We start from the raw sequence: 22,912 nt of genomic DNA, 5'->3' as shown, positions 1-22,912 counted from the left end.
ATGTGTCCCGTTGCCTTCAGACGGATTTAATGAAATGAAGACGTTCATTTAATCCCTGCACAAAGCAGCTGCAGACAGCAGACACTGGAGGAATCACTTAGACTCTTTTAGAAATCAGTGCAGACACTGTCGTTGTTTATACTGATTCAAACACATCTAATCTACATCTAATGGCAGGATTAATTCAAATCATTTATCTGCATATTAAGTATTTTTGAAGAAGCATGTTGAATTTAATGTGATCAACTTGCTTGACGAAAGCTACAGCCAAGTAGCTGTGATCTTGCAGTGTGTCTGGGCCTTAAGGCAAATGGTGAGATAGGTTTCTACAAGTTTCAAATGCTTGTAACGACAGTCTGATTGGTTTTAAATGAACTTCGCACACATCCGTGATGTTAAACTCCAGCCTCCGGGAGCAGCAGCTGTGTGGGTGAAGACACAGGATTCTCCCTGCAGACAAGCAGCAGGGATTTACCCTTTGACGCTTCAGTCAGTGAGCTTTGTGTTTTGAAAGCTCGCAGTGAAAAAGGAGGAAGACACATGCAAGAATGCACACGTATACCTGGCAGCTGCACGGGGGTGTCAAACTCATTTTAGTTCAGGGACCACACACAACCCAATTTGATCTCAAGCTAGCCAGACCGGTAACATAATTGCATAATAAAGGGAAAATTCTGGAGAAAATGGTGACATTTAATGAAACATTTTATGAACAACCTGAAAATTAAAAAATAAATAAAATAAGGTCAATTTCAGCACATTGCCGCAATCTGCTGTTTGGTTCTGTGTCTCAGTGTTGTTACATCTGTAACTTTTACTAAAACAGTGACCCCTAGTGGACAAATTAGGAATCTATGCCAATTAACATTTATGGATATAGTCTAGCTTAGCATAAAGACTGGAAGCAGAGGGAAACAGTTTGCATGGCTCAGTCCAAAGTTCAGATACATTCTTAAGCTTTCTTTTCTTAGGTATGGATATAATTCTGATTAGGTAGTCCCAGAGATTCCCAATCCACTAATGATTCATTCCAATGTCAGAACAGTAAATGCAAAGTTCATGAGTTAATGTGTATTTGAGTTCAAATGTGTTCTCAACAGGAGCTCTACTTACAAGCCAACATGTTGTTGTTGTGTTTCTTGTCGTCCGCTGTCAGCTGGTTGTATGAATCCAGGCTCTTCTCAAGGTTCTCCTCTCTGTTCATTTGTTGCGTCCCATCCGTCTCCTCCTCTTTGGGCTCTGGGCTCGGCGTCTCAGGCTCTGGAGTCTGGAAGCTACAGTTAGCAAAAGAGCGGGTCACGCGTGAGGAAAAACATCAGGGACACATCACAAGACTGCACGGAGCCGAAAACTCTCAATAATTCCTGACAGTGGACACAGAGATGAGAGATCAATCAACCTCAGTCTACGTCTTTTTGTTGAAGCGTTCATAGTTTAAGCTATGATATCGCATCTTTGTAGAAAAGTGTCATACACTTCAATGTGTAGTCATCTAAATCCCACTAATGATGTTCGGTACCTTTCATCCACCTATCATTTTCCTGACAACCATTCAAATAATGCTTGAAATATAAATTTAGTCTCTATAATCTACTTCTCCAGGAAACTCTCACTATGAATACAGTGGATCTAGTGGGATATCTATATATCATTTTTGTGTTGCGGCCTGCCAGAATCCCTTTTGTGATAGACAATCCCAGAAAATATTAGCGGGGACCTTAACGTTCCACACTTGTTTCAGAACAGAGCTGTCAAGACAAATCCATCAAACACAAAAACTCATTTTCAGCTTCCAATCAAATTCAAACAGGAGGATCAACGTCCTAAGCCAAGGTGTGTGAAGCTTGGAGAGACGTACCCAAAGGGTATTTCATGTCTGCTGTCAAAGAGCCTTCTGCAAAGGATTTAACTTTAGGAATTTAGGTAGTAGACCAACATTCTACTACATTTTATTTTTAATTTTTTTTTTTACATTTAAATGAGTTTATTACAACTCTCTCTGTGTTTCAGTATCACTGTGTTAAGCTGCAATTTTAGGATTTTAACCAAACATGAAATGGAAACAGGAGCTTCTCATTTCCCAATCTTAACTACCTTAACTACCCTAAGTCTAGAAAATGTCCATTTGTACAGAGAATAGTTCTTCATTTAACTATTTCTACTCTCCAGGACACACCGTAAGACACAATGTATTTAAAACTAATTTACCTGGCATTGAGCTAGTTTCTAGGAGTTGTGTGCAGGCTTTGTTGCTGGAACTAGTTTATTGCTCATGTAATAAGAACTGGATAAACAATAACCTCCTCCCTTTCTGCAATTGTCCTTATTGCCCAGGCCTACATACAGCTCCAGTTGGTTCCTCACAAGGACAGATGTACCAGATAACCCGCGTACCTGTTTTCAGTGGTGGTGTTTGTAGGCGAGCTGGTCAGATCGTGCTCTCTGCTTTCGTCGTCCTCGAACGGCTGAAAGTTCACAATCTCCACGCGCCGAGGCTCTGTGCCCAGGTCCAGAATCACCACCCTTTGGCTTTCACACAGCTGACAAAGAAGACTTTTATTAGAAAGTAGAGAGTAGAAAGAAAGGATTCACAGCAAACTAAATCCAGCGTTTTGAGACCAGGATTTGATTCTGTTATCACTAAGATTTTTTAAATGACCAAATACAGCCATTTATGATGAATACTACAGAAAAATATGTATGGATAGTAGGAACATGGGATATCTGATTTAAAAACAAAATTGAAATAAGTCAGTTAAACACCAAATGAGCATAAAGAAATGTAATAGATAAAGAAAATAATTAAATTATGAATGAATGGCTGATTGGATGAATGAAAAAGCCAGTGGTTCTCTCCATTTGCTGAGGAATGAGGGCGACATGCACACTACGGGGTGGCGTCGCATTGGAGAGCAGCCCAGACCCAGCTACCACTACTGGCTGAATCCAGGAGATAAACCCCTTAAAGCCAACCTGGCTTCCTCCGTGTTCCCACAAATCCCCTGTTATTGTCCCAGATTACACACAGAGACACAATGGCCGATTAGCTGCTGTGTGGCAGGCAGGGCTGGGATTACAGAAGATGAATTTAACTGTGTGGTAGCATTCCTTTGATTATCCTCCACCTGCAGCTACTATTGTACCAGTTGACTACCAGCGCAGCTATCCACTCTGCATAGGTTTGCCATGTCTTTAATTTGTTTAGGAGCTGGCTGAACATTTATCTCTCACTTATTCTGGGGCCAGGCTCTTTGGCTTGACGTGCACAATGTTTGCTACTACTACTATACCGCTCCCACCCCCTTTTCTCTAGACAGTCAGCCCTTTCTTTTATCGTCTGAAGATATATCAGTTCATTTAATATTAACTGTCAGTGGAAGCAAAACTAGCATGTACAGTACCTCATTGTCTATGCTGTTTGTCTCAGCCTGTGGCTCCTTCGTACTCTGCAGGGCCATGCCCCTGTCCTGCTGCACCTCCTCGCTCTTGCAATTCTTCACCTCCTCCGCTCTCTGCACCTCCTGCAGATTGAAACAGAATCACGTCATGAGCTGTTGGTGCAGTCGTCCAAAGGTGTGTAATGCTTGATTTTATCTCTAGCTTGACACAGATGTCAGCAACATCGGAATGGGAATCAGTGATTGGAAACAAGTATTTCTACATATGTTAGAGTACCACTGTGAAAAATTTGACTATGTATACGATATTTGCAGTTAATGAAGGTTGTTCTAATCAAATTGAATTGCAAGTTTTACTATTTTGCTTAAAGTCTGCATTTGTTTTGGATGAAAATCTAATGCATAATGCTTTTAGTTAGAACATCATATAAAGAAGTGTGATTGAGTCGTCCTATGGACCTGTGATGCAGTCTGCTCTCTCTCCGTCCTGCTCTGCTCCATGTGAGCCACCTTCAGCTGCTGCAGGGCCGCCTCCAGTTCCACGGGGTCCGCACAAGCCCCCTCCGCCTGGGCGCGACTCTGCAGTGGCACACACGCACACTTGAAATAACAGCCAGACTGAAAACGTTTGACAGTTTTCCAAGGCTAAGGAAAAAGGAAAACGCATGAGCTTACTTCTAAGCTGCAGCGGTCTAGTTAGGGATTACATCACCTGCAAGATAGCAAACGGGTTGTCCTTGCTGAAGGAGGGCGAGCGGGATGGGGTTTCTCTCTTCTTCTCGCGGAGCGATGAGGCCTGCTGGTTTCTCCTTATCCTCTCCAGCTGCTCCTCCACGCTCATCCTCGTTCTGCCCACCTCTCGCTCCCCGAATCCAATCTGATCCACCGCACTCCTGGGGCGATCCTGGACAATACTCAAGGTTACACTTCTTTCTCACATTAAACCGTGAGTCTACGTATGCATGTACGTTTTGTTACACAATGTAATATTTCGTGATGTTCCTCAACCTCCTGCTTTCCAGATAAGACGGAAAAAAAAGGCAGCAGGTCCAAGTTTTTGTCGCACTATTTTGTCTATGATGGTGACAAAAAAATTACTCATGCATGCAACAACAAATTACTCATGTAACAGGCGATGTGTGAAAATTCACACATTGGCTGCAGCACCAAAACATCCTTTGATTATCCTTTTTGCAGCCTTATCTTTCAGACAGATTCAACAGGTATTGTTTGTGCCTAACAGCAGGTTAGGTTACCATAATATTCCTTCTCACTAAGTCAGTTTAACAGATCCAACTAATTCAAAATTCAGCCGCCTGAGAGCAAAATTCAGGCTCTTGTTAAAGCACCATATGACCAAACTATACCTTTTTATCAATGAGACAGAACCCCCAGACTATAATGTTAGCCTTCTTGTTTTATATGATTCTTTTCACAGGTTGGAGCTGAACACCATCTCTGGGTGAGTGTTCACAGTCATGTGTACAATACAGACCATACTGCTGGATTGGCAGTGGAGTGTAGTAACACCGTGGGTGCGTGTAGGCACGACGGCCATGAGCGACATCTACATCTGATCTGGTGTTCGGGTAAATGCCTCACGGCTTTATCTGTAGCTCCAGTGTTGTCTATATTTTTAACCTTGATGTAGCAGAGGAAATCCTGCGGCAACGTGCTTCAGCAGAGACATTTACTGGTAATGTAAGTTACATCAGTGCATGTAAACTGTCAAATGAAGGTTGGTTTTTGAAGTTATCTGAAGTTGGGGCGTAATAAGTACACATTTGCACCGGAAAGCTTTTAATGACGAATATTAAATAATGATCTTAAGTGTGCAGGAAATATTATTCCTGCACACTTAAGAATTTGATTCTTTCCATTTCAGACAATTTTTCATGGTTTCAACCATAGACTGCATAAATATGGACGACAGAGCAGCTCCTCAAAAGTGAAGTCAAAGCAAGTAGAGCTCCCCCTGGTGACTGGCTGCAGTATAGGTCATAAGCTCCACCCTCTCCATGTTAGTGAATGGGCCATACTAAAACACTAAAATACACATCAAATATGTATCTTACAAGGATAGTTTCTCTCATTTTAGGAAGTTAACATAATTATGATGCATACTGAAGTGTCTATTTTTTCTGATAAGTTTTGTTTTAGTTATATGATGGCACAGAAACAGGATGTGACATCATGATGATTACGAGTTGACATGCCAACCGCTCTGTGAAGCGGTCTGTAGGACCATGAGAATAGGAATAAATAAAGAAATAAAGACATAAATACAGTGTATAATCCAACATTACTTTATAACTGGTGGAGGTAGAGCAGAGCGCAGTATTAATTGAATGAAAATGCGAGTGAGTCTGGAGGAAGTGTGGACGGGTCATCGATAACGCAGCTCCCCGTGGCTCCACTCTCGGAATGAACTGCACAGACTCTGGCTCTACCGAGAAAATAGCCTCAGTTTGGCTAATGCAAGGCAGTGGGACATGTTGTCCATATTTATATACAGTCTATGGTTTCAACCCATTTCTGCAATCAAATGCAACATATTGCCAATTTAATGCATTCAATAGCAGACACAGGTGACCTAAATCACAAATCTTTCCAATATTAGGAAATGCTCAGAGAGTTAATAAAAGGCCCCGCATCTTTGTGAAGCTCAGGTTAATGAAGTAAATGCCCACCAAATGTGCATCCTAACTGCGACTATATTTTTTCATTTTTTTCTCCAAAGCAGGAACAGCAAGACTTGATTAACTGACGCAGAAAGCTCCAGCACAACAACAGCGATGTAAGATTGACAGATTAAAGAATACAAAGGATGCTTTTTTGTTCCATTGACAAACACAATGAAGATAAAGATGACAGTTAAATCATCCCTGAAAGCCAGACAGATTTAAACAAGAACTTGAAACAACTCTGAGATGTAAAAAAAAAAAAAAAAGGCACTGAATCTGAAGGGGAAAAGGGGAAATATGTGCAAAATTGGTCCCCAAAGCAAGAATACTACCTGCTCTGAATCAGCGTATCAAATAAAGATGGGAATAGCCATTCTGGTGGAGCAGAGTTAGTAATTCGGAAAGCGTACCTTAACAAAAATTCAATCCAACAAAACTGCCATCCTTTCGGCTGTTTCTGCTACATTAGCCGATATGGAATGGGTTCAGTTCATCACAAACTTTTATTAGATGTCTCTGTTGATGCTAAAGGCGATACTTACAGATCTGGATTCAGGTTTCTTGGTCTTCCTCAAGGTGACATAGGAGGCGATGGTGGAGGACTCGGGAGGGCTCATGGGAGATTTGGTCCTGGGGGGGACGATGCCCACAGGGTAAGGGGGCACTGTTTGAGAGACAGAAGGGGTCACTGTTGCTTACACATTAGCAGACACACAGCACTGTCGGGCTAGTTTGTGGAAGAACATTTAACCATGCTCCAGTTCACAAATGTTACAGCTGATACATTGTCTGGTCTTTTGAGAAATAGCCCAAAGTAGCCCAAAAGCAGTTAATTTGTAGGTGGGAGAGTATGTTGAACAAATGTCATCCAATTTTGACTAGACTGTGGCTGCACCCACTGATTTTAACCTTTTTGAACCTGGGTCTAATCCTCATTTTGGCCACTCCGACTACGGATGATGTTAATTATCCATTCGACCATAACAGCGTCTGTTGGTGCAGCAGATAAGGACATAAGCTTTCCAAATTATTTTACTGAGGTCATTTTTGCAGCACATAGCAACTGATAAAATGGTTACTATTGGTATCGTCTTTAAAAAAAAAAAAAAAGAATGTCAGTTTCAGACTACACAAAATAAGCTTGATAATGTGCTTCGGGGCTGTTCAGACCATGTGTTAAGATCCGATCTAGGCGCTGCGATCACGTAAAAGACAGGTGAGTGAACACCCCCAGGACGCATTGGGATAGCATTTAAGAGATCCGATCCCTGACCACATTTGGACGTGCTCTGGATCACATGTGTCCGCATTCCTTTGGTAGTGTGAACGCAATGAATCGCTTTAAAAACCTCCAATACTCAACAGTAGTGGTCCTTGCCTCATTCATTCAGAGATATTCTGTCCTCAAAGTAAATCAAAGTAAAAATGTACGAATGAAAGTATTTAATGTGAGTACACATTATTCTGTGTTAATATATTAATGTGGTCATGTATTTCCTGAAACAATGACGTCTTTATTTACCTTTACTACCAGAGATTACGGTGTGTGTAGAAACTTCCAGGGCTGGAGTTATAATCTGAGTTTTGTGCAGGTCTAACTAACGTCAGGGTGGAGATCAACACATAATAACTTGACGTGTGAAGCCAAAATCACAACGCACGCACTTAAAACAGCACTGTTCCGGACAAGGTCTGGCTCTAACTGTCACTTCCTCTTGAAAGGAACCCGTTGATTTAGTTGAGGCATGTAATAACGACGCATCCTGGACTTTTTTTAAGCAGTTGTTAGCTGTTAACGCTTTTCTCTGTTCTGGAGCAGTGGCAGAGATCCATTAGAGACATCAGCTGTTACAATATTCTACTGCGCCCCAGAAGATGTCTGGGTTTATTTGCATGGAGTGTGAAACTGAGATCTGATCGAGCTAGGATTGTTTGGGGATTAATGAGTAGACTACAATGTCTACACATTCATGGCTAGAATTTATGATGAATGGTCTAATCTGTCAGCGGTAATATTATCAGTAAAACATATTGTGTAGCTGGCATGTCATCAGTCAATCAAGCTCAACATAACATACCCAATGGTTTGACAAAGCTTAGTGACAACTTTGTTTTCACTGACTATTTTTCCTTGTTTTTGGAAGAAAGCATTCGGTGAAAACTTCCTCGATGTACCTTTTGAGGCCGCAGTGTCTTTACTGTCAGCAGACGCCTCAGCTTTGTCCTTGTCCTCGCCGTTGGCCTCGTCCACTTCCTCCTTCACGGTGGTGAGCTCGGGCTCGCTCTTATACAGCCGATAGTCCGGAGCTTGCTGTGAGGGCAAGGAAAAGGAACGCCCCAAGGGTGAGAATGCACACAATTTAGCAGCAGCGAGGCACACACACACACACACAAACACACAGTGGAGCACACACATTTTAGACTGCACTGGCATGCCATTCCCTTGAGTAAAAATCCTGCACATATATTAAAAAACAGACTAGTGAGAGAATAACTGATTCAGGGATTAGGCACTAAAAGGGAAAATCTTGATTAAGAGGGATGTGAAAAACTGTAAACGCTGTAAGCAAAGAAAACCCAAAGACAGTAGGATTTATTCTTCCTTCAGTGTTATGTAAAAACATGAAAATCACCAGATTTTTGAGATACACGCTCTATTTAACATTCATTTAGCGGCTGCCATGTGACTGGGCGCTCGCCCCTTTCCTCCTCCTGGATACGTTACCCCACAGATCACTTCTATCACCCACTCCTAGTTAAGCTCTGCTCTGAATTGTTAGGGATTGCAACACCTAGTCGTATCTAGACAGCTTACAGCAAAAAAAAAGAAGCATGCATCAATGCATCTGCAACACTGTTGTGGACCCATTTATGGTTTGTTGAGAATCTTTGTTCAAAGGTCTTTTAGAGCATCCAAAATGGAGACGTGTTTTCTACTTCAGTGTACACACACAAAGTAGAGGGAAAGACAGCCTGAAAACACAAGAGTAAACCCACACAGAAACACATAAAAAATAAATAAATCATAAATAATTTTATTACTGACCAGGGAAGGTCTGAATGAGGCAGTGTACGGCTGGATGGATTATGGATTGTAGCAGGGAGAAATAACAGGGCTGAAATGAATTACATTTATCCAAACCGGTTGAGGAATGAGTCACTTCAGGGTGCAGGTATATGAATTCAACCTTTAGGATGGAGCTGAAGTATGGGTATGATAGAAATGAAGGAAAAGATGGCTGAGCATACACAGAATCCGGCCAAATGAGGAGCGCAGAGGAGGTGGGTCAGTGTGCTTATGGATGGCGGTCACAAGGGGGCAGATATGGGTTGGGTTGGGGGTGGCATGGACGCTTTCAGCAGTTCTTACGCTGTGCGCTCCGTTCCTGGCGCCGGCCTTGCGGTCTTCGGGGCGGTGAATGTGGGGGGGCAGTCGGCCGCCGGGGTGTGAGGTGTGGGGGGGCACGTGCGGGGGGCGCTCTGATGAGTCGTAGTACTGAGGGAGGGGCGGGCGGGGGGGCACGCTGTTGCCCTCCTTGAGGGGACTTAGTGGCAGCAGCGTCACTGCCTGTTGACAGTTAACACAGCTGGTCTCAGTCCAAGAAAAATGACTTTCATTTCCGTCATGAAATACAAGGTCAGCGGTTATGAACAGCTTGCTTGTTGGGGGAGTCAAGAACACGTTAAAGGTGGGCTCAGACTGAGCTAACTTCACTATGTTTACATGAACTGCCATTTGAGGCAAAGCTCACTTGACACATGCTGTAAATGCCTTTTGTAAATGTTCAATAAAGAAGATCTGCTCACACGTCCTGTCTCAATACTGTCTGTTTCTACTGCTCTCATTCTCTTCATTACTTCTGCATATACTTTACGCTGTCAGAATCACTTCATTCTCAGTTTCAACATCACTACTGTAGTCCGATAATCTCCGATGCCAGCCAGCCTCAGTCCCCCTGCTTTATATTCATTGCAATTCTGGCACTCTGCCGCTCAGATCGTCTTTCATGCCTCCTTCCTCTTCCCCATCTCCACCTCATCCTGATTGTCCAGGGCGTCTCAACTAAAGTCTCCATCAGCCTATCTGCACCACCGCTAAGGCGCCACCCACTACCTTCATCTAAGACCGCTGTTGAGTGACAGCTTTATGTCATTCAGACATGGTGACTCTGGGCCTGTTCAGACCTTGTATTAAAATCTGGCCAATCCGAACTCGTAAAAAACAGGTGTGAACACCCTCATTCATTCAGACAAAAACATATGGACGCTATTACGTATTTCCTCAATCACCGTCTTTTCTGTTTCCCTTTATTACCGGAGATTATGGTGCGTATGGAAACTGCGTATGGTGAGTTTTGTGCAGGTCTAACTAACGTCAGTGTGGAGATCAATAAATAATAACTATAACTGCCAGTTAATAATAATAACTGCCAGAGTCATGACACACACTACACTATACGGGCATATTCCAAGATGACAACGCCAGGATTCATGGGGCTCAAATTGTGAAAGAGTGGTTCAGGGAGCGTGAGACATCATTTTCTCACATGGATTGGCCACCACAGAGTCCAGACCTTAACCCCATTGAGAATCTTTGGGATGTGCCGGAGAAGTTTTTGCACAGTGGTCAGACTCTCCATCATCAATACAAGATCTTGGTGAAAAATGAATGTAACACTGGATGGAAATAAATCTTGTGACATTGCAGAAGCTTGTCGAAACAATCCCACTGTGGACTTTTTTTTGGGGGGGGGGGGTTATTTGCACATCAGATTTGAGATCAGATCTGGAGACGCATGTTAACGCCAGGTCTGGACACACGTACCTAAAGGTGGCCACTTGAGATCAGATAGCCCAGATCGGATCTTAATGCAAGGTCTGAACAGGCCCTTGGACGTTAATGTTCCTTACAGCTTTAATTAGACATGTCAGCATTGTTGAAAAGAGCTGCAGTAAATGAGCAACAAATTGCCTTCTACCAAGTTAGACTAGTGGACATCATAAAATCATACCTGAGCTTGCATGCCGCCTGCAGTTTCAGTTTCAAACATGTAGCATCGACATGACAAGACTAACACCTCCAATTGCTGAAGAGTGTTCTGTTCATTGTCACCAAATGAGTATCCCCCTCTCCTTTTAGCTTTCTTTTTGTTCTTTAGGATCTCCTGGGAAAAATGTCTATCTCAATCTCAGTCTCTCGCTGCAAAGAGTTCAGAGGCTGAACCACCAACACAATGAACTTAAATCCTCGATGGTCCGTAGGACTTCAGAGAAGTATGAAAGGTATGAAAAGTCTCTTGATATCAAAAGCTGCCATTAAACAGGCAACTCTAGACCCTGAACTGTTAGAGAAATCACAACACAACAACAGGGATTTTCTTTCCTTGATCAAAACACTGTCAGTCAACTGACAAAAAAAAATAAAAGATCAGCGTGAGCGGTTCAAGATTCTGCAATTTAATCTCAATAAAACACCTCAGCTAAAATAGCAGCTTGATACGAGGGAAACAGATCAAAACGCTGCGTTAACAACAATGTGAAATATCAAATTTATATTAAACTGGCAAAATGCCTCTACAGAGAACGCATACACACAATCTACCCATATCTCACTGGTGATAATTAGTTTCATGCCACATCTTTGGCAAACACATTGTTAGCTTGCCATCTTGCCATCTTATGCAGATGAATGCGCATATTGTTACACCCATGTTATGTATACTAAAACGTCATTTGAACATTTCATGCACATAACTGGAGCCGGAGGCTAAAGTCAGTTTGAGTCAACTGAGAGTGCGAATGTGTGTGTAACGTGGACCAGAATGCTGCCTCACCTCGTTCTTCTGCTGACTCGAGAGCGGTTTGGAACCTGGGAAACCTGCCGAGCACAGGGGATGTGGAGAGAAGAGACATTTTGTCGTCACAAAAGACCCCCCGTGAAATCATCTGCTCTCACATGCTGAGGATTTGTTTGTATGCCAGGTAACATTTGAGATCCAGAACGTGTCAGATCCATGCAAAGTATGTAATATGTGGTACATGTCCTCCCCTGAATTTGGCATCGTAATGCTTCCATTTCTTTAAGCCTTTGTGGGGAAATAAGTAGGCTTTGCCACAGTATCAGGAGGGCAAATAAGAAAAGATGCTTGTGAAAAGAATCTCAGCATGCGTCTTTTTGAAGTGCTATTTGAGAGTCTCACCGCTGTCTGTGCTCCGCTGTGGTTTATTTTTGGACAGAGCCTCCATCACGTCCTGGATCCTCCACAGCTCCTTTTGGATCTGGATGTGCCGCTGACTTGGAGGCTCTGTCTGAGGACGCACACACATCCGAGCACAAATGCTTTCAAAGCTTAGTTACCTTATAAAGTGTGTGTGTGTGTGTGAATGTGTGTGCATGTGTGTACCTGCGGGCTGCCCAGGGCCTCCAGCTGCTCCAGCAGGTTGGACTTGGCCAGAGTGACTTCTGCCTCCAGCCGGTCGTACTCCCTCCAGGAGCGTTCCAGCTCCTGAAACCAGGGCACCAGCCAACAACAGGGTCAGTGTGTGTGCCCCTGATTCAATGTGTGATCCCTTGATGTGAATGTGTGTCTTTATACTTTTTTATGCTCCAAGTTTCTCTTATGTCCTCTGAAAAATTGGCCTTACACAACTGGAAATTATTTTTTTTTTCTCCTTTAATTATTTGTGTGGACGTCATTATTATTATTATTTTTTTTTAACATACCGCTATTATTCCTGTTTTTCTTGATTCTGACCTTGTTTTTCTATGTGCAACAGCCACACAACCAACACGGTGCACGTGCAGAGTCGAAACATAATCACACCTGATCTTAGACCATTGCATTGTGGAATTGTGGGCTGTAATTTCCACTTTTATTCATTCTGTGTAGGTTTTTTTTTTTTTTTTTTGCCAGCCACGACAGTCCAGATGAGAGTGCTAATTAAAGCATCCACAGCACTGAGAAGCAGCACTGAGATTCTCCTCTCGGGGCTTGTTCAGACCTCGCATTAAGATCTGATCTGGGCTATCTGATTGCAAGTGACCAGCTTTAGGTATGTGTGTTCAGACCAGGCATGAACATTTGTCTCCAAATGCGTCTCCAGATCCAATCTCAGTTTCAAGGTCTGTATGCAAATAAACCCGACGTCATCTGGGGCGCAGTAGTATATTATAAAAGCTGATGTCTCTAATGGATCTCTACCACTGCTCCAGAACCAAGAACCGTGCTGTTTTATGAGTATGTATCATGACTTTGCCACACATGTTATTAGCAGTCCATGCAAATGAAGTTAAATGGTAAATGGCCTTGCTTTTATATAGCTCTTTTCTACCTATTGGTAGTCTTTACAGTCACGGACACATCTACCCATTCGCTCACACAAGCACTCACACATTCACACACCAGTGCCACACACTGGGAGTAACTGGGGGTTCAGTGTCTTGCTCAAGGACACTTCAGCATGTGGCACATTCCGGGGATCGAACCGCTAACCCTCTGGTTCGTGGACAACCCGCTCTACCTACTGAGCCACAGCAGGAACCCTATTGATTTTGTTGTGATTTTTCTTCTTCTTATAATAATAATAATAATAATAATAATAATGATTTCTCTTTTTCTGCGTACCTAAAGCGTCTGCCCAGGACAAACTGCAAGGGCGAAAGGCATCAAACCTGGTAACTTGGTAGACGTCCTAGCATGTCACTTTTCCAAGGTGTCAGTACAAATGCATGCAGCTAGGTGGAGGTATAATAAGCCAATTTACGTTTTGCCTCATATCTCAAGAACCGTGTGCCATGCACATTACCGCCTGCCATTTTTTTCCGCCATTTTGAAAAAATTGCACTTCAAAGCAAAATCAACTCCTCCTAACCCGTTCATCCAATTCTCACCAAACATGTACCATTTATGGACAAAGATAATGAAAAGTTCTCAGAAGAACTTCAGCAGGGTTATTGATTACAAAGTTAATGGCTACTTAATTTTAAGTATTCACCCAATCCTTATGAAACTTAGCAACCATCATTGTAATATGCTTGCATACAATCATGGCAAGTTTCGTGAAATTCGGGCGGTAGGGGGGCGCTACAATGACTACATATTTATATCTCACAAACCACCACAGAAAACTGCTTGAAATTTGACAATAATAATCTGTGGATGACTCCTTACAAGCCCACCAGGTTTGGTGCAATACGGTCGATAGGGGGCGCTACTGGTGACTTACGCCTCTGCGTTCCGCTTGGGGACGACTTCGCCACAGCATGGACCCCTTTATGATCGCTTGCGATCATCTAGTTATTTATTGATCTCCTCCCCGATGTTAGTTAGACCTGAAAAAAACTCCAACCCTGGAAGTTTCCATATGCACCATAATTTCTGGTAATAAAGGGAAATAAAGACACCGGAAAATGAGGAAATATGTAACTTAACCACACACAGCTCCTCAGACATCAACATGAGCACATCAATAATTAACAAAGAACCACACTTGTGTACTCACATTAAATATTTTCATTTGCAAATTCTTGAATTTGAATGAAGCAAAACTCCTCTGACACAGGAGCACCCCTAGTGAGTATAGGTGGTCTTTAATGCAACTCGGGACACATTATGTTCATACTACTTAAGGAATGTGGACACATCCGGTCACATGCGACCCAGACCAACTCCAAATGTGGTCGGAGATCAGATCTCTATGCGCCCTAGCAGTGTTCACATCTGTTTTTTACATAATCAGATCGCCCAGATCGGATCTTAATGTACAGTTTGAACAGGTCCTTAGACAACCTACAAGTGGCCTGACCCTGACCCTAAACTGCATGACAACAATCATAATTAGATCTTTTACTACCAAAATTGTTGTTGTTGCACTGTTGACAGAGAACTTTTAACTTGTTGCCATAAGGTTATTTACAAATGGAAGATGCTCTTTCTGCAGAGTCCTACGGAAAGTAAATTCTGGATATTGTGCCAAAAGTAAATTTCGAACACAGTCATTGGAAGATCATATCTGAATGGGCACCCATGAATTTTAAATCTCAGCAGAGAAAATCCATTCCTGCCAGTAAGAATGACAGAAATCAAGAAAAGTCAATCCATTAAACTCTAAATTATGACATAAGAAGTCAGATTTTCAAATTAAAAGTTAATTTTTAGCTTACTAAATCAAAATGATGAGAAAAAAAATAAGAAAAAAGAAAAAAAATTTAAAAAGTCAAATTTATGATGCAAATTATGAGAACTCAGGATTCCCAAAATGTGATAAAAAGACAAAAAATGACTTGACTTTAATCATGATACATTTCTTTTATTGATAAACATGAAATGGTTAAAAAAATCCTCAAGGTAAAATAAACTCTTGTGATAACAAGCAACAAACATTATATTATATAGATAAGACAGCTTAAAAGTATTTTTTTTCTTAATTACTGGTAAAAATGGGCTTTAACAAAAGCAGGACAAAAATAGACTATACTTGTACACTCAGCTGGTTACTGCAGAACAAACTCTGTTACAGAAAGCAGTTCCTTTACCTGCTGTTACATTAAATAAAAGAACACATTCAACCCAATCTCAGTCAGAACTTTCACTGAAACTTCCACTATCAGTAAACATCCTCTGCCCGTCCCGCTGTGATGTGTGTGTTGATGTGTGAGTGGGTGCGCTCACGGTGTTGACTCTGGACAGCTCTCTGCAGGTGCTGAGCAGGCCGTTCTGCAGCACGTCTCTCTGCTGGACCAGGCTCTGTGTGGCTGCAGCGTTGGAGGCGCTCTGTTCACTCAGCTCCTGACTGGCGGACAGCAGGGCCGTCTCCAAAGTGTGCTGCCACACACAAACACACAAGCACTTGCTATTCCACATCTGAGCATCGGCAAACACACACACAAAAAAAGAGGAACTCGCATGCTGAGAACTGTACCTTCTCTCTGTGTAGCTGCTGCACTTTCTCCTCCTGCATCCTCACTGACTTGTCCTGCTCGCAGAGTCTACTCAGCTTGGTCTGACACACAAACGAGAAGACACATCAACTAAACTTTCTGCTAAACTTGTCAAGTTTTTCACTGAAAGCACCGTGGGCCTTACATCTATGTCAGGCTCCTCTGTGCGCTGGGCGAAGGAGCCGTCTTTGTAGTCGTCTGGAGTGATCTGAAAAAAAAAAAAAGGTTGCACAGTCAGAGAGGTGCAAGAGGGGGCGACCACAACACAACCAAACTGCTGGGGAAAAGAGTGACTTATAGCTCAGGTTTGTACTAGATTAAGGATACGGTCTGTCAACGTGTGTGTTAACCAATGGTATGACTATTGTTTCTGAAATATAATTTGTCAAGACTTTAAGTTATTTTCCCCCAACTGACTGTGAAAAGAAACTCTTCATATTACGCTTCCATTTGTTGACTCCAGAGTTAGAGTGAAGGGATGAAGGGATGAGTACATATTCGCTAATCCTGCTTAATTTCCCTTGAAGCTGTTTACCCAGGTGTTACCAAGGATGCTGAGGCTGAATATTAGAATGTAGAGAAAGACAGAGGGAGGGGTAGAATGAGAAGACTGACGCATGCCAATGAAGATGGAATTCAGCCCCAAAGTAGTATAGGTTATGTCTCTGCCTTTAAAATTTAAGTCTCACTTAGCCCTGGTTTTTGCCAGTCCACAAAAAGACTAATGGCAGTACGGAACAGTAATACAGTCAAGGTAATATCAAAAAAGTAGTATTTGTTGTTAGTTTATACATTGATTAGTGGGAGAGAATGTTGTTGTTCATATTGCTGGGGAATTCAGTAGATGCTGCTATGGTTTGTACTCGGAGGGTCCCTGGACCTTTGACTGTAAATAAAGATGGACATGGAACAGCTCCTCAGAAGTGAAGCCAAAGCAAGTAGAGCTCCCCCTGGTGGCTGGCTGCAGTATAGGCCATAAGCTCCACCCCCTCCATGTTAGTGGATGGAACTTGAGCCAAAACTAAAACACTAAAGTACTTGTCAAATTATTTTTTTTCAAGGAAAGTTTCTGTCAATTTAGGTAGTTACTATAATGCTGATGCACGTTCTAGTGTCCATTATTCTGAAAGGTTTCGTTTTAGTTAGACAGAATAGAAAGAGGATGTGACATCACAATGACTACCAGTTGCCATCATTGATAATGCAGCTCCCACATGGCTCCACTCTCGGACCGCACTGCACAGACTCTGACTTCAAACTCACAAAAGTTCCTACCATTGGTCAAACTGACCAATGGTAGGAAGTGGGGACGCTTTGTCCATATTTATATACAGTCTATGGCCTGGAACAAGCAGCCCACTGTATAAGGATGAATGAAAGAGTGTCAAGTTTTCATAGCCACAGTATGCAGTACACGTAAAGTGCCAACAGGAAGGGATAAATGCCAACATGAAGGGGAAAAGGGGGCTCTTCAAGAGCTCAGTTTGTCCGTTCTCCGCTCAAAAACTGCTGACCAAAAACTCTCAATTAAAGCAGCAGCGTTACGTAACAGAGCAGCCTTCTGTCTTCATTTAAAAAAAAGAGAAAAAAACAGAACAAGAAAAAAGTGTCAGGCTAAAGTGATAGATGAGGGCATACAGTATCAACGTTTTCACAGCCTACAATAAAGTGCTAAAAATCCACTGACAATTACCCATGGATGAATTTTACACTGTGCAATATTATATTCCATTCCAGGAAATCCAGCAGAGAGATAACGGCACAAACCCACACAGAGGAAATCCAGCAGCTACATTTAAGTGGGCCCTTGCTGTTCTTCCTACTGCAATGTTTTTCCAGAATTTCTGGTAAGTCATGAATAAATGCACTGCTGCTTGTCAGATTCAAATCCAAACTGGATATGCAGTGAGTGAAAGGTATGTGTGCCAGTTGCAGTTTTGAGTGACTTTACCTTTACAAAGACTTACTTCCTAACATCTCAGCCAACTCACAGTCTCTGACAACCTGCGCTATAGCTGTAAGCTAAAACATTGTCAAGAAATGGTTCCAGTTCTGTTTGTGGACAGGTTAATCAACCAACATACGACGTGCATCAGTCTTTATGATAAAAAATGGCTAACTATGTCACTCATGGCTAACTATATCACCCTCTGAAAGACATATTGACATTACAGCATTATAAAACAAGATAATTATTCTTATTCAGAGCCACAGAACATCTGAAAAAATGGACCTTTAGGGCAAACACATCAAAGCAGTGTAATTTCCAAAGTAATCTCTAACAAGTGCTCTATGAAGACAGACGATGAGAGGAATGTTCCACAATGAGGGATCATTACACCATAAGGAATTCGAGGTCACGTCCAGTAGCATTAAGAAAGGAAAGCAATGAAATGAGACATGCTGACACCAAAGACAACTTCATATACACTTCGAAAACTGCTGGGGTGACGTGTGGGAAGGATCACTGAGAAATGACTGACTGATGGACTGACCGGTTACATCCAAAGTGGTGAAAAAAGAGGTTGATGAAGGAGAGGAGAGTGTGGATACACAACTACTGGGCGACCATGGCAAAGATCTGTCTTGGGTCTGCGCCACTTCAGTCAACTTGAAATTAAATTAAAAACAATTTAAACTTCTGTTTTGGGAAAACAAACACCGTGCAACCTGAAGGTTATGGCACGGTAGCAAAAGTGAACGTATATTTTCTAAATGATGGATATTTCACTATCAGATAAACTCTTAAGTATAATCGGATAGGTAATTAATTGCCTGTTGTTGAGCAAAAACCACACAACTCTCAATTTGGTGTTTCAATGTTTTAACTTAAAGTGAAGGACAACAATGCTACTAAACTCATGCAAACCTTAAAGAAAAAAACAAATGAGCGGATGACGTGTAAATCCCATGACAAGGTTGTGACTCAGCAACGGCGTTCACAGTGACTCAAGCCAGAACCCGCCAAAGACCTTACTTGCTGGTAGAGTTGCGGCCTTGGTGCAGAGTTCTCGATCATAGTGTGAATCATGAAGATTAGAGGCTCATTCTCCTTCGTCTAGCGGAGCACCGATGAGAAAGAGGATACAGGGGTGTAACAACAAAGCTGTAAGTGCTGAAAGAGGGATCATAGGGCCTGTTCAGAGCTTGCATTAAGATCCGATCTGGGCGATCTGATCATGTAAAAGACAGGTTGAACACCCTCAGTACGCACTGGGTTCGCATCTGACAGATCCGATCTCTGACCACATTTGGAGATGGTCTGGTTTGCATTTGTGTCGCGTATCACACGAGTATGATTTTGTGTTAATTATTGATGGGGTCCTGTTGATGTATTGTGGTTAAGTTATGTACTTCCTCATTTACTAGTGTCTTTATTTACCTTTATTACCTTTAGATTACAGTGTGTATAGAAGCTTCCAGGGTTGGAGTTATAATCTGAGTTTTGTGCAGGTCTAACTAACGTCAAGGTGGAGATAAACAAAAAACAACTTAACATGTGTCAAAGTCATGACGCACACACATAAAAAAAGCTGTTCTCAGGTTATGGAGCAGCAGTAGAGATCCATTAGAGACAGTAGCTGTTAAAATATTCCACTGTGCCCCAGAAGATGTCGGGGTTTATTTGCATAAACAGTGCAAAACTGAGACTGGATTTGGAGATGCATTTGGAGACGCGTGTTAATGCCATGTCTGAACACATGTACCTAAAGCTGGTCACTTGAAATCGGACTTTAATGCAAGGTCTGAACAGGCCCATACAATGTTGAATGATTACCCAAGAGATGGAAGGGATGTCTTACAATCATTGATAACTACAGCTCTAACCCTGAACTTAAACTTAAATTCCTTTTCTATAACAACCTGGCAAGTTTACTTTAAAGAGAACATTATCGCCAGGAGAATGTGAAATATGGTGTACCGCTAAGTACATTTCTAACATTTGGCTGGAATCTGCTTTAAATGGGAAATAGTTTCACAAGATTTCATCACAAGTTTGAGGACTATACCTGTGTTTTTGCATTTCATTTCAGTACACTTCAAAACACCCAAAGCGCGGGTTCGGTTCAAGAGGCTCAGGTAGGGTATAGTTGTTGATTTCTACCATGGGACCGATCCAGTTTGTTTCGGGGAGATTTTCCACAGGTCTTTTCTAATTTGAGCCAAAAATGCCCACTACAGTGAATATCAACTGGCTGGAAGTATGCTCCAGATAGATATATCCACCTGGATCAGTTTGACTGACAGCGAGTACAAAAAATCGATAGACAGGCCAGTTTGTTCCTTACACTTAATATTTACCATTCAACACAACAGTTTTCAACAATTTTCAGAGTATTAGACACACCGACTTTTTAATGTAACATTTGTTTGGCAGTTGTTTGGCAGCAGGATGCAATTTTTACATTCTCTATGGGGCAGTTGTCCAAGAAGACAAGCACATTTTTTTGTAATGAAAAGCTGTTTAAAAGATAGAGTTTATGTATTGAGGAAAATGGAATTTGGAATAAAGAGACTAAACCTTGGAAAATACGAAAAGAAACACGCACCAAAATGGAGCCTTTGTACAACCAAGCCATTTTTAAAAAGTCTTCCAATCAGAACCCTACAAATTCCGTCCAAGGCTATTCTTGCTATTGTACATAAACTTTTCAGAGCCAGCTGATTGTATTTAATAGTAGTGGCAAGGGAAGTTATTATTTGCAGGCCAAAAATGAATAGCACTTTTAGATTCCTGCCACAATGAGGCTCTGTCTTTTGTGTTCTGGGGACAGATCATGTTTCCTTCCTTTTGTCCCAGTCATGTTTAACATATTGGTAACAGGATTCCTACTGTTTCCTAACTTTTTCAATAAAGAATTTTGACATATATATTTACTTCCCTCAGTTTGCTTTCTTGTTCCTATCTGGAGAATACAAGGTTGACATTTGCAAGCAATCGGAGAGGCTGGCAACTGGGTAAATGCGAATAACACCAGAAGTTATGTTTTATAAAGATTAAAGCAATATGGAAAGGTTGCAGCCTGCAGCAGTAAGAGTAGCTTGCTAATGTAATAAAGTTCAAAATTAAAGGATTCTGAATAAACATGCAAAGGGCAAAGAGAAACGACAGAACAGTGGCAAATATGTCTGGAAACAAGTAAATGTCTCTTCCAGTAACACAAGTGTAAGCATTAAAGTGCCTTACAAAATGATTTGCGTGATTTTAGATGGTATGTTTTGGAGATCAAGGCAGCGACAGAGAGAGAGACATACTCCTCACCTGGCTGTCCAGGTAAACAAGGTTCCGTTGGAGGTGATGAGAGAGAACGTCAGTCTGCGGTAGCCACAGAAGAAGCAATAGAGGAAGCAGGGAAAGTAAAGCCGTGTTGTTTGATAGATACAGCAGCAGACGGGAGAACGTGGGAGAGTACAGAGGAAGGGGAGGTAAAAGAGAGTGAAAGGCACTTTTAAACAGGCAGAGATAATAAAAAAGAGAAGGACGAGTATGTGACCAGAGAAGATAATTCAGATCTTAACTGCGGTTCACTTGTCCAGGACCTTTCCCTAACCCTCACCAAGTTTTTCTTTTAAAGGGCCAGCAACGATCGATAAGTAAAAAGATTGTAAGACAGAATCTGCGGTTTGGCAAAATTGCCCTGTATCCACCTGTCTAGTGAGTGAGGGGGCTCATATACAATACTAATGTGTGTTTCAGCAAAGCAAGACTATTAGCCATGACTGAAAAAAAAAAAGATAGCAGCATGAGTTGCAGCTGCAAACATGATACTACCATTTATATATTCACAGCCAAGAAGCTCCTACCAATAATGTGGATATGATGTACAAGGTAGAGGCATCTTTTATTAATGTGACCTGAAACGTATGACTTTACTGCAATGCAGATGAAAAAATAAAGTAAAATTAAGCAACCATTTGCCATGTGATACAGTCACTAGGCTCCTCACTGAGAATTGTCTGACAAGCAGATCTTTCAAAATGAACACTGCCACCCTTCATACTGTCAGTTTAAAACACATGAGGGACATGCTGCACTGTAAATCCGCATTTTAAAATGTTAAACTCTGAACACAGGGATATTAGGCATGCTGCACACCTACTGTACATGCATTACAAAATAACTTCCTGGGCTAATAAACAAGTTAATTGCAAATAAAGCACTGCACACCGATGGGTTCAAAACCAGTCACGATGCAAAGCAGGCTGAAAACAGACAATGAATGCCACGTTATTTGATGCATCATCTCCAATGCATCCATGCACTCTGGGCTCGCAGCTGTTAACAAACTCCAAGCTGACATGCATGGCCAGGTGTGTCACCCTCTTGCAACTGCAGTACTATATCCACACCCACGTAAAGGTGCAAAAGAAAGCTTGTATCAATGCACCAGTCCTTGAAATCTAAAATTACACACCCATCAGTCATGTCACAACAATACCCCAGACTGAAATTGCATTTGGTGTGTTTACAGAAAATATCCCAAAACATAACCTTCAGAATGATTCAGTATTCATGAGTTGGTGGCATCAGGGATTTCAACCAATAAACTGCATTTAGAGGCACATCATTCGCCCTGAGGGGATCCTGAATACGTGTAACACATTTGATGTCTACATATTTATAAGTTGATACTGTTTTTATTAGTGCAAAAAAGTAAACCTGCTGTGCTGCTATGCAGATGAAAATTCAGGGTACCACCAACGTTCCATTGATAGTATTTTGTGGTAAACCAATGAACTTACATTGGCATACCATAAAATAAGTGGCAGAGTGCACTGCTTTCTGTTAAATGAAACTTTCCCCACACACCAAATTCAATTTAATTTGAAGAAAACTGCCCTACACCAGGACATTTTGCTTCCACACACATGTAAACACACAGAATATG

The 22,912-nt window shown here is 41.8% G+C and overlaps 1 protein-coding gene across 4 annotated transcripts in view; it reads right to left on the bottom strand.

The window, feature by feature from the left end:
- LOC311508735 (pleckstrin homology domain-containing family A member 5-like) overlaps positions 1–22,912 on the bottom strand; it is a gene marked incomplete at its 5' end in the record, with an annotated part of 191,409 nt that overhangs the window by 4,329 nt on the left and 164,168 nt on the right. For all 4 annotated transcript variants that reach the window (XM_084573669.1, XM_084573667.1, XM_084573670.1 and 1 more), the window contains 13 exons: positions 1,114–1,274; positions 2,395–2,540; positions 3,402–3,521; positions 3,858–3,977; positions 4,111–4,302; positions 6,625–6,746; positions 8,258–8,393; positions 11,917–11,960; positions 12,283–12,391; positions 12,487–12,588; positions 15,754–15,906; positions 16,004–16,084; positions 16,168–16,230. In XM_084573669.1, coding sequence (XP_084429795.1) covers positions 1,114–1,274; positions 2,395–2,540; positions 3,402–3,521; positions 3,858–3,977; positions 4,111–4,302; positions 6,625–6,746; positions 8,258–8,393; positions 11,917–11,960; positions 12,283–12,391; positions 12,487–12,588; positions 15,754–15,906; positions 16,004–16,084; positions 16,168–16,230 — 1,549 coding nt within the window. The remainder of the gene's footprint in view (positions 1–1,113; positions 1,275–2,394; positions 2,541–3,401; positions 3,522–3,857; positions 3,978–4,110; positions 4,303–6,624; positions 6,747–8,257; positions 8,394–11,916; positions 11,961–12,282; positions 12,392–12,486; positions 12,589–15,753; positions 15,907–16,003; positions 16,085–16,167; positions 16,231–22,912) is intronic.

The sequence above is a fragment of the Chelon labrosus genome (assembly GCF_963514085.1).
Source record: "Chelon labrosus genome assembly, chromosome: 23".
Lineage (NCBI taxonomy): Eukaryota > Metazoa > Chordata > Actinopteri > Mugiliformes > Mugilidae > Chelon > Chelon labrosus.
The sequence above is the reverse complement of the archived record's forward strand: the minus strand, read 5'-3'. Positions and strand labels throughout refer to the sequence as shown.